The sequence below is a fragment of the Triturus cristatus genome, chromosome 4_2, assembly GCF_964204655.1.
Source record: "Triturus cristatus chromosome 4_2, aTriCri1.1, whole genome shotgun sequence".
NCBI classification, from domain to species: domain Eukaryota; kingdom Metazoa; phylum Chordata; class Amphibia; order Caudata; family Salamandridae; genus Triturus; species Triturus cristatus.
The window spans coordinates 829142860-829156920 of record NC_140586.1 but is presented as its reverse complement, the minus strand read 5'-3'; the positions used below and the strand labels follow the sequence as shown (position 1 = coordinate 829156920).

At 44.5% G+C, this 14061-nt stretch overlaps 1 protein-coding gene across 3 annotated transcripts in view; it reads left to right on the top strand.

Moving 5' to 3' along the window:
* Positions 1-14061, top strand: part of TMEM53 (transmembrane protein 53) — a 164039-nt gene that overhangs the window by 75549 nt on the left and 74429 nt on the right. The window contains exon 2 of one of the 3 annotated variants that reach the window (XM_085602792.1): positions 71-174. The exons of 1 other annotated variant lie outside the window; for it this stretch is intronic. In XM_085602792.1, the coding sequence (XP_085458918.1) occupies positions 71-174 (104 nt within the window). Of the gene's footprint in view, positions 1-70; positions 175-2302; positions 2435-14061 lie in introns of those variants that run through there. One more of the 3 variants, XM_085602793.1, reaches the window with a different exon arrangement.

Genomic DNA, 14061 nt, shown 5'->3' with positions numbered 1-14061 from the left:
TAATGACGGAGTGCTCGTGCGCACCATTGTTGGTCTAACCACCTTCATTTTCACATTGTGTATCTTTCAGATTGTAGATGGGAAGCGGATCGAGAACCTGTTGTGATTCTGCTTGGATGGGGAGGCTGCAAGGACCACTACCTGGCAAAATACAGCAACATCTATCATAATCAAGTTAGTACGCATGATATGTATATCGGAGTGAATGAAGACATTTCTATATTGTGTCGTTTTTTAACCATTAAATATAAAATGCAGCAACATCATACACATAAAGGGAATTGCAACAAGCTATAAATTGTATGGGAAAACAAATGAAGAGCCTTCTTAGCATATTCAGGAGTTACTTGCTTAGAAGGACTGGGATTGTGGGCTGTAGAGACACTGGGAGGGGAGGGTGTTTTGCATGGAGGACAGGAGTCAATCCATTCTTTTCAATCGTGAATGGTCACGGCTGGTCCATCTCTGCTGTTGGGGCCTGCTCCAACAAGCACACCCCACAAGTTAGCCTCCTGCCTTAGTCTTTCTGAGAGGTTTTTCCAACATTGTAAGTGCATAAAACTCGGGGATTTGCATCCATATCCAACTTGCCTGCCACTTCAGATCCTGAAGGATCAGGTTCTTGTATTGAACTCTGTGCCCCTTTCGTTGGCTCCTAGCTTCTTTGTCTCAGATCATACTGGTGGTTTATTTTTGTCACATAAGTATTACCTCTGGGGCACGACAGACTCCATAGCAGACAATTTAGGCAAGTTTGATCAATAAGACCAGTTGCATTTAAGTTGCCTTTCCATTCTTCTCTTGGACCCAGGCTCAAGATTTACCTTAATTTTCGTATCCATCTTTAGCTCACATTCCTTCCCAGATGCTCTCATTACCAAGCTGGTGGCTTGGGGGAGTTGTAGGAAGGCTGCTTCTGTCTATTCCCCCACAGCTTCTAGCACCTCTTCTGGTGTTACTACCCTGGTACCCAATGCCCAAATCCAGACACCACTCCACGCCCTGTAGCACTGACACCGCCATATGTGTCCTTCATGGATCTTCTTCAGTACGCTCCAACTGCATCCTTGGGTGCTGCAAAGGCTTCTGTGGTTTCCGTGAAACTACACCAAGGTCTCCTCTGCAGCAGTGCCAGGCAGTGTGTTTCCTGCTCCTTTTGTGATTGCTCCTTGTTGATTTGTTGGGCTGACGAGCTCTGGGATGCACCTGCGCTCTGGTAGTGGTAGAGAATCCTGAGAAGACTGTGAGCAGCATTGCCAACACCCTCAAATTTCACTTGTTACTCTTTACTGAAGAAAGACAACACTCTCGAAACATTCCTGTAGATACATAACACTGGCTTCACCAGCAATGGTGAATACTAAAGACTTCCAGCTAAAGTGAGTGCTATCTTGCACTTCATTTACCACAATGCATCTGGGCTAATTATGTGCTGGTTTGCAAAGCAGTGTGCTCCCTACTCCTTTTTTATTAAGTGCAGTCCTGTTCTTTAAACCCAATCATGATCTTGCCCCACTCCACGCCCTATAGCACTGACACCGCCATATATGTTCTTCATGGATCTTCTTCAGTACACTCCAGCTGCATCCTTGGGTGCTGCAAAGGCTTCTGTGGTTTCCGTGAAACTACACCAAGGTCTCCTCTGCAGCAGTGCCAGACAGTGTGCTTCCTGCTCCTTTTGTGATTGGCTCCTTGTTGATTTGTTGGGCTGACGAGCTCTGGGATGCACCTGCGCTCTGGGAGTGGTAGAGAATCCTGAGAAGACTGTGAGCAGCATTGCCAGAACCCCCAAATTTCACTTGTTACTCTTTACTGAAGAAAGACAACACTCTTGAAACATGTCTAGAGATATATAACACTGGCTTCACCAGCAATGGTGAATACTAAAGACTTCCAGCTATCTTGCACTTCATTTACCACAATTCATCTGGGCTAATTATGTGCTGGTATGCCAAGCAGTTTGCTCCCTCCTCCTTTTGTATTAAGTGCAGTCCTGTCGTACAAACCCAAACATGATCTTGCACTGCACCCTAACTCATTCACGACTCCTCCGCTAATGCAGAGGAGCATCGCCCCACTGACTTCAATAGGAAAAATAAAATTAAAATAATAATAATGACGTATCGTTATTGTTATTTTATTTTTCCTATTGAAATTTGCGGATTTCGGGGTGGGGCTGGACTGAGCAGGGAGTGGTTTACACTCCTTAAGTGTGCTTGACTAGTCCTACGTACTTTGCATCTTCCCCACAAGGCTTGCTTTACACAGCCTTGTAAGGAACATGCAAAGCTTCCCAGTTCCCGTCGGAGCACCATGGTTCGGAGCTCAGACCAATCACGCAGTGTTGTGATTGGCTATGGGGAGCCTGGTTGCTTCCTGCTCCTTCCTGCAGCCAGCGGATTCTGTAACGGAGAGGAGGCAGCGGGTCGCCCAGGTAAGTGTTTTCTTTTTCATTCCATCCTGCGCACCCGCCCTACCACTCCCAATCGGTAGCAGCCGCTACTGCCCAAACAGGCAAGTGAATCCCGGAGGGAGAGTGCAGCTGAATTGTGTATCCACAGTTAAAGAGAAAAGTCTGTCGAGCTTGAAACTGCGAATATTGACAGCAACACGACCCCCAGCCCTCGCCGCTCCATAAATCACATTTTAGTCCCCTTGTCTGAAGGTATTGAATGTTTTTTAGGAAATATATTTTGGCCCGAAGACAAAGGAAATTCAGTGGTTCACAGTACAATAAACAAAACCGGCTTGGTTCATCATGAATGGGTTATAAAACTGGGGAAAAAATGGACACTCCAACGTTTTAAACATGAAATTCTAGAACTTGAGAACCTTCTGGAGATTCATATTAGTTCCTCAGCAGGCATCTGTACAAGGCCAAAATGGAAGAAACTACCATAGGGAGAAGCTGTTCAGTGCCGATCAACAGAGTTTATTAAGCCTCTGTATGAAATTAAACTGCTTTCAATATTCAGCAAGCAAAGCCCTGTGAACATTCGGCTCAAGCCACTACCTGCTGTATGGCAACTGCAGCTTCAATGCACTGCCAAACGCCGTTTTAAAATTCAGCTTCGCCGAACTGCCAAATGCCATTTTAAAATGCAGCTTCGCCGCACTTCCAAACGCCATTATAAAATGCAGCTTCGCCGTACTGCCAAATGTCACTTTAAAATGCAGCTTCGCCGCACTGCCAAACGCCATTTTAAAATGCAGCTTGTCTGCACCACCAAACGTCACTTTAAAATGCAGCTTCGCCGAACCACCAAACGCCATTTTAAAGTCAGGCATTGCTTATACTCCTTCAGAATGGGCATCAGCAGGTGGATTATAAATGCAGTCCTTTAGTTTGTGAAGTTGAATGTTAAACTAGCTTTGCTCACAGCTTAAATGAGGTGAGTGTAATATGCTTTCACGTTATGATTCCCCAACCTCTAAGCAACCTATAGTTAGAAGTCCTGTAGAACGTCCAATTCTGGAAAACATTCATTTACATACAAACATCTATCTGATTCATCAGAATGTGCTTGATTAGCGAGGGTTGAATCCAGTAACATGTCTGAAGCTCCTCCAAACTTTTGAACTTTTGATTTGTCTAATTTTTGCATATTCTGGTTTTTTGATCTCTTTAAGAAGTACCTTGGTTGCATCTTTTTCTCAAAGTATATGCACTCTTTCCTTATTAACTACAGTTAGTCTGTTTTAAAAAAAAAATACGCTGAAGCCCCTCTCTGTCTAAGCTGAATATCTCAAAATCTGTTCTCTTACCCTGGAATTTCTCAGCTAACAACTTTTGAACCCTTTTCTGATTGCTTCACCTCACTTCCCATGCACCCTGATAGGCACTGAAATGTACATATGAGGGGGCACAGTGTAACAGAAGATGTGTACGAGAGGACTGTGCTCTGGTTGCCTGAGTTGTACCAATCTGGAGCACACCTCGAAGTGGTGGAGACTCTGCTGCGTATCAAGAGGTCGCGAGAGATGCTCTAGTGGTGGCCCTGGCGCTGAGGCATGGACTGTGGAGTGAGCGAGGGCCTGGTTAGGGGCTTCGAAAGTGCCCATGAAAGATGATGGGGCCGCAATGATTGAGACAGGCTGGGATGCTGCAGTAGTGGCAGTTGGCATCTTGACGATGGGCTTTTTGCTGCTCTGTGGTACTAGAACGGGGTGAAGCACAGGGTCTGACCTCTGGAGGCCATACAGAGTGGACCAAGGGTCCATATAGCAAGGACGGGAAGGAGAACGATAAGCTAAAATGGCATCCAGGCCTGATGAAGACCGAGAGCATGAGTCAGTGGGCAATGTAGGTGTTTTAGGCATCAGCAAAGATTTTAGTACTAATGCAAAGAATGTGGTACTTTCAGCTCTGAATAACGAAACTGCAATTCATTGGGGATTGTACTCTTTTTATATAGCATTTCCAGCCTGGCACAAAAGAAGGGTTGGACGATCCACCGGTACAGTGCACCTCAGTTGAGAAAGATGAGACTGCCATTGAACAACCAACGCAATAAACAACAAAGCTGAGAACATGCAAACACAGCCATAAATGGGGCATGTGCTGAGCATGTGCCGAGCCATGTGAGAGACACTGGCTGTGGCGGGTTCATAACCAGTAGTAAGAATAATAAGGGACAACCTATTCAGAAATGGGGCCTCCTCCATCACTGTATGACTCGGGCGCTTCTTGACCAGAAAATGAGGTTAATATGGGAATATACCAATAGTCGAATAGGACAGATCTGCAAAAAGGGCCCAGGAGGGGGGTGGCAGGTATAGTTTCTACATCAAGTTGTTGGGGGTAAGAGAACCAAGAAGACAAGATAAAGACTTAGACATTAGATCCTAACTTGAGGGTGATGTGGGCTGTGCTCACCAATCTGACACTGGTACGAGTGCTAGGAAGACACGGTCATTCATATCAAACTACATCCCAGATTGCACACTCAATATGGCATCAAGCAGAATAGGAAACAAAGATTTAAATCTTGGAGGATCACAACAAACGTAGGTAATCGCATTAAAGGGATACAAATGATCAATCAACTAGCCCTGGGAATGTGAAAGAGCAGATAAATCTGTTCTGGCTATAAAATATTACAGGTCCCACATCAAAAGAAGAGCAAAATATCATGTGCCAGGAAAAACAAGAAGACCTGGCGAATCACTCCATCAGAGAACCCCGATTAGGGTAATCCTAAGAGGGAAAGAAGAGCAGAGCGTCAGGCTATACATGTACAACCTCACTGCAGCACTCCTAGAACAACCATATTATACCCACTATATACTGGACAGAGTGCATAGGTTGGCTACCAGTAACAAGCTCTTCCCGCTGATATTGTAGCACGATTTCATTATTATGAGGGCAAAGAGTATCTGATGGGTTAAGTTCAGAGAAATGATAATACCTTCTGCAATGCTGTGCCTATCTGAGTCTGTTGTGGACAGTCAGTCAATCAAAAGTCCTTCATATCAGGGACTGACTTCAGGAACCATGATGTTCAGTGTTGGTGCGGGCGCCCATTCAAAACAGTTTTCACCTGGAAAGAATCATAATATGCAGCCAAGTCGGTGGAGGAAGCCAACTGCGGGTTGAACGTTCCTGATCAGGAGAAGCTGGTGAAGGAAGCCAAGTACAGTGGCATCCAGACTGGTAAGGCTGCAAGCACGACACAGGAGAGGAGGCCTCTCAAAGAAAGAGCAATGTGATGAAATGAAGACGGCCCAGAGACTGACCAGATCTATAAGTAGAGAACAAGCGAAGAAGGGGCCACAGACGCTGAGATGTAACAGAGTACCACTTGCTGACCCCGCAATGCCTGAATAATGCAGATATCATGGATACAATGAACAATATATCTTCAGTGTGACTGCTTGAATGTGGGATGGGGTGGCCATGGTGGAATGCTCGGACATAGGGATAGAACAGTCATTGAAGAACTGGATGCTCCCTCTATAAAAATGTTTACAATTCTTGACTAATAAAGGAAACATAATATTTGGACAATAACTTTGGGAAGGGAGGGAAGTTGAAGGAAGGAACCACTCGGACCCGGTTTGCTTTAGTTCCCATTTTGAGGGGTTATATGGAAAGAAGGGAGGATGTGGGAAGTTTCAGTTAGTTGAGAGGGAGGGTTTGCGGTGTGAGACAGGCTACCCTCAGCGGGGGGGGCAGACTGGAGAGCAGATCAATCAGCAGACTGAATTACTCTAGTCCATCACATGACTACGCCAATCTAAAGGCTACGTCATGAACAACACGCTATGATTCTGAGATTTCTTGGGCAATTGGGAGGAGTGAATGTCACGTTGTGCGCGTACTATGACAGGCGCCCCCGCGCTAGGGAGGGGGAGGGGCGCTCTTAGTAGCGCCACTGGACTGGGTCGCCTCCGGGCCGAAAAGGGGGCTGGATGAGGTGATGTCATTGGGATTCGCTGGAAGGATATTTAAGTCCGCGCCCCGGGATCTTCAGCCTCTTTGTCCCCTTGATCCTCCGGCAAGCTGCAGGGGCGCATCGTCGACCACCCACCCACCCGGCAAGAGAGCGAGGGCAGAGCACTGACAGTTAACAACAAAAGGGCATGCACAACAATGGCGGTTCAGCGACTGGATGGCCCCAGGAGGGGGTAGGATCCACGTGTGCAGAGGGTAGGCGGAAGGGGGGACCGACCTGCTGGTGGTCCTGGACTCTTCTGCCCTAACCCACAACGTATGGACTCAGTTGAACCTTCGAGAGGCTGCCTGAGTGCAGGTACCCCGGTGGGCATACCAGTGTGCCATGCGGGGCCCTGGTTTTCAAGTAGTGCAACTGTTCGCTATAGCGCGATGGGGCCTGCTGGCACAATGTGCGCAGCAGAGTGGGGGCTTGGTGGGCCCAGACGGCCAAGTTCAAGTGTATGGCCAAGTTCAAGAGTTCAAAAGTAATGTGGTGCATATCTTCTTTACTGCCTTTGACAGGTCAAGGCCACTAAAGTGTGATGCTGTAATAACTTTATATTAAAAAAGGATACTGTTACTCTCGTGTTGGTCGCTGGTGAATTACCTGTTTTGTGAATAAAAAGGCTATGCCATGAGCTATACCCCCGCACCATCCTCCTGTGAATACCTTTGCTTGAACATCTCTAGTAACAACAAACAAATATGTTCACTACACACATTCTACCACCCGCCAGGCGATAACATCACATTCATAGAACAACTCATGGACATTTTAGCTACCAATGACGGACAACAAAATATGCAAATATTTCTGGGTGACTTCAACCTACATTGGGACGACCAGAACGACTCTGATGTCAACAGCCTCAAAGACTTCCTCTCAGACCTTAATCTTAACCAAATCTGTAACAGTCCCACCCACGACAAAGGCGCAACCCTCGACTTAGTAATCTCCAAGGCTGACGCCATTCAGCTCGACTCGATCCTCCCCTGTGATTGGTCTGACCATCACATCATTACATTCCAAGTCTTGGTATCAATTAAAAGACTTTCGACACAACCTTTGAGAACAAAGATCTGTAAGAGAAATCTGAAAAATGTCGGCGCCAACCTTCTAGCATCCTTTAATCCAAACATCCTAAGTCCCCTGGAAGACCTAGTCGATGTTCAAGGTCTGACCAACCACTACTTCCACTCCATGAACAGCCTACTAGACAAAATAGCCGCTCTACAATGGAAAAGAACCACCTTAAAAGTCACAAAACCCTGATATGATGGTAGTTTAAATGAAGACAGACGCTCACTTAGAGTAATTGAACGACGTTGGAGATCTGCACCCTCAGTTGACCACCTCAAGCTATTAAGAACTACCAGAAACTCTTACTTCAGAAAGATCAAAAGATCCAAAACAGACTTCTTCAGGAATCAACTAGACCAAGCCAAAAACCGTCGCAAGAAACTGTTCGATCTAATCAAAGCCCAAACCAAGAGTGCACCCAACCACTCCATGACTATACCTGACAATCTACCCAATTGTTAGGAATGTGCCTCCTTTTTCACGACAAAATCGGAATCCATAAAGACGAACTTGCACAATGACCTTTTGTCCCTTACGGACATGCAAAAAAATGCCACACTGCCCTTGACAGGTGTCCCAGGTAAATGCTCCACAAAACTCAACCTTAAAAAAAAGGCAACCTGGTCATACTTCAACATTTACAGTGAAGACACTATACTAAAAACGCTAACCGCCCTGAACCCCTCCAACCACTTCACAGACCCGTTCCCCGCTAATTACTTAAAAGACTTCATTCCATTGATACTACCTCTCTGGACCAAGATTATAAATAGCTCCCTCCTTCAAGGAACCATCCCAGAAAGCTTGAAAACAGGGCAGGTATCCCCTAGCCTAGAGAAACCTACGGCTGACCCAGCAGACTTAAACAACTATCGCCCGATATCCAACATCCCCACTCTAGCCAAGCTCTTAGAAAAATGTATTCACAGCCAGCTTAGCAACCACATAGATCGATTCAACCTGCTTAACCAATACCAATCAGGCTTCCGTGCTGGTCACAGTACTGATTCAGCCATGACACATATAATTGACGATGCTCTAAAAATCCTGGACCAAAACGAAGCCTGTTTATTAATCTTGCTTGATCTGTCATCAGCATTTGACACCATTAAACACGACAACTTGCTAGATCTACTGAAACACAGAATGGGAATATCTGGATCAGTGCTTACCTGGTTTACCTCTTTCCTCCAAAATAGATCTCAAAGATTCAAGGTCAATCAATCCCTGTCCAACCCTGTACCAGTCACATTAGGAGTACCGCAAGGCTCTTCCCTTTCGCCCACACTTTTCAACCTTTTCATGGAACCACTCACCGAAGTTCTCAGTCTCTCCGGGATACATTTCCATATGTACGCAGACGACACTCAACTCTACATCAAGATCCATTCACTTGAAGATATCAAGTCTCTCAACACAACGCTACAAAAAACTCAAACATGGCTGGCTGAAAACCATTTGAAACTAAATTTCCTCAAAACGGAGTTCCTCCTAATCGCCCCCCCCGCCCCCAACAAATCATCCACCATCTTTGAATGGATGAAGCACCTAACTGCACTCAAAGGGCAACCTCTCATTGTGGAATCAGCTAAATCATTAGGTGTGACACTGGGCAGAAACCTAAACATGCAGAAGCATATCAGCTCCTCTACAAAAGGAGCAAATTTCCACATGAACACCCTGTTAAAACTGAAACCCTTCCTACCAGCTAATGACTTCCAACAAGCAGTTCAAGCCCTAGTAATTCCAAGAGTGGAATATGGGGTGGTAGCCCTAGTCGGCTTCCCTAGGGCAACGACGGCTCCACTAAAAGCAGCGATCAACTCTGCTGCGAGACTCATCACAGGTTCAAAAAGAACATCGCACATTTCTCCTGACCTTAGAGCACTCAACTGGCTACCGCTTGAAGCTAGAATACAGCTGAAGATTGCTTGTATGACGCACAAGGCACTACACCACAATTCCCCGAGCTATCTAGCTCAGAAATTGGTACTCTCGGCTGGGAATAGAGCCTCCAGAAGTTCCAAGAATCTTCTGCTGAAACCACAACGTTTTGCCAAGAAAAAAACATACAACCGGGCCTTCTCTGGAAAGGCTCCCAGGATCTGGAATGCTTTGCCTACAGAAACAAGACTGAACCCTTCCACTGTTTCCTTAAAAAAAGAAGGGAAAGCGATTCTCATGGCGAAATTCACATGTATTATTTACCTACGACTGGACGTTAATCACTAGTAGATATTAGTAATTACTAGCTTGTATTATGGAGCACCCTATGTTTGAATTACCTACAATTGTACTTCTTTTTATGCTTATACTTGTAGTCCAACATATGACATGTAAAGTGCTCTGATACTCGTAAGAGTCTTGTTCGCGCTATATAAAACATTCAAATAAATAAATAAAGACACAATGGCCATCTTTAGTATTGGCTAAACAAAGGGCAAGCCTGCTAGAACTTAAACCGGGAGAAACTGATGTGGGTTTCTTCCAAGAGACTCACTTTGTGACAGCTGGCCAGAAACAACTCATAACAGAACACATCCCAAACACAATATTTGGCCTCCTAAGAGAATATGGCAGGGGGAATAGGCACCCTTGTATTGAAGCCTTCTTAATACCAGATACTGCACTCCCATAGAGATCCTGTTGTTAAACAGGATCCTGAAGGAATCTCGGCTATCACTTGATGCACTATATGGGCCCAAAGTAGGAAAGGAGGAGTTCCTCACTGCAACCCAGCAGAGAATAACAGAGCAACTTGGTGCCTTTTAGTAGGACGGGAATTAACATGCTTTGGAATGTTGACATTGACATAGTTAATCAGAGATATGGAGGGACATCTGTAATCAAAAAAAGAGACCGGCAACTGTTGGAAGACTTAAGTCTTGTAGATGGCTGGAGGCGCAGACACCCATTGGTAAAACACTATTCACACTACTCCAATGTGCACAAAATACAGGTGTATATTCTTACAAACACTTGCTAGGCACTGTAGCAAGAGCTGAACAAGACCCAATAACACTACCAGACCACGGCTCTGTCTGTGTGTTGCTATGGGCACTGCCAGACGAAGGGAGGGGTAAGACCATGAGATGGAACCGGTCTGAACTGATGGGGATGCAAGGCAGATATGTCCCTTTTTCTCTCTATTGCTAGAGTCAATGGCACAAAAAATCCGGGATAGTGAATGTTTAATGGTGATATCTTTGGGGTTAGACAGCTTAAAAACAAACCTGTTTGCGGATAATATCCTTGTACAATCCATCAACCTCAAGTGAACCTCTTCAAAGGGAAGTGATGAACTGTGGAGGTGCGTCGCGTTTTAAAATAAATATGGCAAAATCTGAAGGTGTAGTGAAATCAATAGACCGGGACACTTCTGAAGAGATAAGACATGCAAGCCCTTTGAATGGTCCACCACACATATATGCTTCTTGAGAATTGATCTTATATACAGGTGACCTCACATAGCGTAACTATGATGCGTTATCCAGGTCGATTAAGCTGCAGAGTTGGTGGGATCGCACCATTTCTTGAGTGCTGGCTATAGGAGAATTAAAATGATGGTACTCCGCAAGATATTATACATCTTTTGAACGCTGTCATTGTGGATGGCGAGAGCAGACCTTTTTCGGCTTCAGAAGTGCATTGAGGAATACACATCAATGGGAGAGAGGCACAAGACTAAGAAGGGCACAAACCACAAGACTAAGAAGTGCACCAACACAAAGCGTCTGGGGCGGATGGGACCTGGGAATACCAAATATCACCGCAAAGGAACAGGTGTCAAACCTGAGGTATCGAGTGGAGCAGGGAGGGACGGCGAAGGTGCGGTGCATGTTGATCTACACTCCGGTGAAGAGGCCATTATGGGAAGTGCCATGTATACCAAAGCACAACCTTTCAGTAGGTACACTCCAAAAATATGAAAGAACCTCCTATTTGGTCAGTATTTTTGCATTCAATGAACCTGTATCTGTAAAGAAAAGTATTTTGACAGTGCTGCAATACTTCCGAGCAACCTAATTGACAGAGGGTTTCCAAAAACGTTAGTTGGAAATTCTTTGAAAAGAGCGTGGCGCACACCCCACAAATCACTTCTGGAACGAAAAACAAAAGAGAATATTGTACCGTAGACATGTTAAAGTATCTACAATAGGTTTCCACAAGCCTTGGCGGCCCCAAATGTAATGTTAATGAGTAAACAGAGCACAAAGTTGAAGCTGCTACAAAAGGCCCGGAAAACATTTCAACTATCACTACAATTTCAAGCCTAAGCAAAGCACATTCTAATAAAGAACAATGAGGAGCATTATTAGATTAAAACATATAGAACACCTCAGAAACCAATAGGAATACCAAATATCTCCCCCACACACAATACAACGTAACAAGACTTTTCCCCACTCATGAAATGTGCAGGACAAGACAAACAACAACGCACCAAACAAATATTAAACAAGATAATCAATAACAATTAACGCTACAAGACAATACCCCAACATGGAATGTACAACACAAGACAAAGAACAACACACCAAACAAAGCAATTCTAAACAAATATGAAACAAGAGGATCAATAACAGCTGACACTGCGAAAATATGCAAGAAAGAATTACTCCTAAAAGTCTGCGAGACACTTTTTTAACACAATTACTTCTGCATATTTGTATATCTTCACTGTGCTGTGCTCACCTTCTACGTATCTGTACATCTTGACTTGAATATGCCCAATTTTCTTCTATCGCCAGAACAGAAAGAGAAGACTTTGCCACCGAGACACATTCCACCATTGACCATTCGAAGTACGTACAACATTGTCGTGCACTTTCATAACTAGAATGCGATATTGAACTTAGAACTCCATTTCCTTAGCCATAAAGGATCCTTGATGCAAACCCAGTCCCCACCACACACTCTGCTTGGCTTCTTATCCTACCCCATTCTTTTCTTAGTCACACCTTCTGAGTCAACACATGAATTTCTTACTGGCTTTCTCGCTGGCACACTTAGCATCACGACTAGAAGCCTGCACATCAACCTTTGGCCCCTGACATCCCCTATCCAAAATGAAGAAAGACTAGGCCCAACCTGTCTACCCCTCATCGATTCAAATGATGTTTGACCAGTCACTGAATATGGTGTTGTGCTGTATGCCTATAACAAATCCCACATTGCTTGTACACAATGAACGTGGGATTTGATGGCACTTTGAACACATTCCACCAACACCTTGTTGAATCTCTCCACCTTTCCATTAAATTGAGGGTAATACAATAGTGAGACGTAAATGTTTAATACAATACTTGGAGATGAACTCTTGCATGACGAAAGAAGTAAATGGGACACAATTTTCAGTCAACACCTCAGAATGTACACCCTTTCTAGCCAAAAACCTATTTAAAAACTTTGTTGGTTGTGAGCTCAGTCACATCTTTGACCTCCACCCAATGGGAAAGATGATCAATCACTACAACAAAATACCAGTCTAAATAACTGATTAAGTAGCACAGTAAATGGACCTTAAAAAATCAACCGCAACCTTCTGCCATTGAATTATTCAATTGGTGGCACTTATGCCAAGATGACCAGCAGTCTCCAAAAAGTCTTTTGCCTGATCACAGCAGAGGAAATAAACTTGTATAAACTTGTCAGCTCTTAACAATACCCCATCTTCCAGAGATAATTCCTTAGCAATTTGGCAAAACAGTTGCAAATCAACACTTACCGACCTCTCATGAGGCCAACCTTCAATGACAAATTTATTGATTTCCTGTAACGTTACATCTTGCTCTAACTTCTTCCGCCATTATTCCATACTTTCACACACCACAAGATCTACAACTTTGGCTATAATACATTCTTCAATGTCTTCCTCATCAGAATCTTGTCTCTCTATTGGCAATCTTGATAAGCAATCAGCCTTGGCAATTCTTCCTTCTGCAATGTGTGTCACTTGAATATTGAACTTCAGCAATTTATATGGTTTAAATCTGTTTATTGAATCTTAAATAGAGAATATAACCATTCCCACCTATAACCACTGGCTGGTGGTGATATTAATGAATGAGAACATATAAAACAATCAAAGGAAAGTCAAGGAGGAAAGGGTCTGAAAAAAGTGCAGGGCAGAGTCCATACAGGCCACATAAAGGAAGGACATCCGTCAGATAACGTTGGACATTCAAATCAGAGGAAGAGGTGGGGAGGAGAGGGCAACAGGAAGTCAGGCACGCTGTGTCTCAACTCTGGGCATGCTCAAGGTGTGTCAGTCTGAGGACACACGGATATACTGGACAGGTCAATTTCCTGAATTTGTCTGCTAGATTTCATATGCATGGCCCCCACGCCTTATCAAATTAAGGCCGCCTATTAGTCACGGCCGCTGTCAGTTTCTCCATGCCCCTTGACTCCCACAATTTATGCAGACAGTCCAGCTCGTTAGGATTCTGTCCGAGCCCTACTGAGCGAGCAGGAGTTTTTGGTGGGCCCGATCATCAATGTAATAGTTCACCCCTTTGTGGATTTTAGGGGTTTGGTAGGC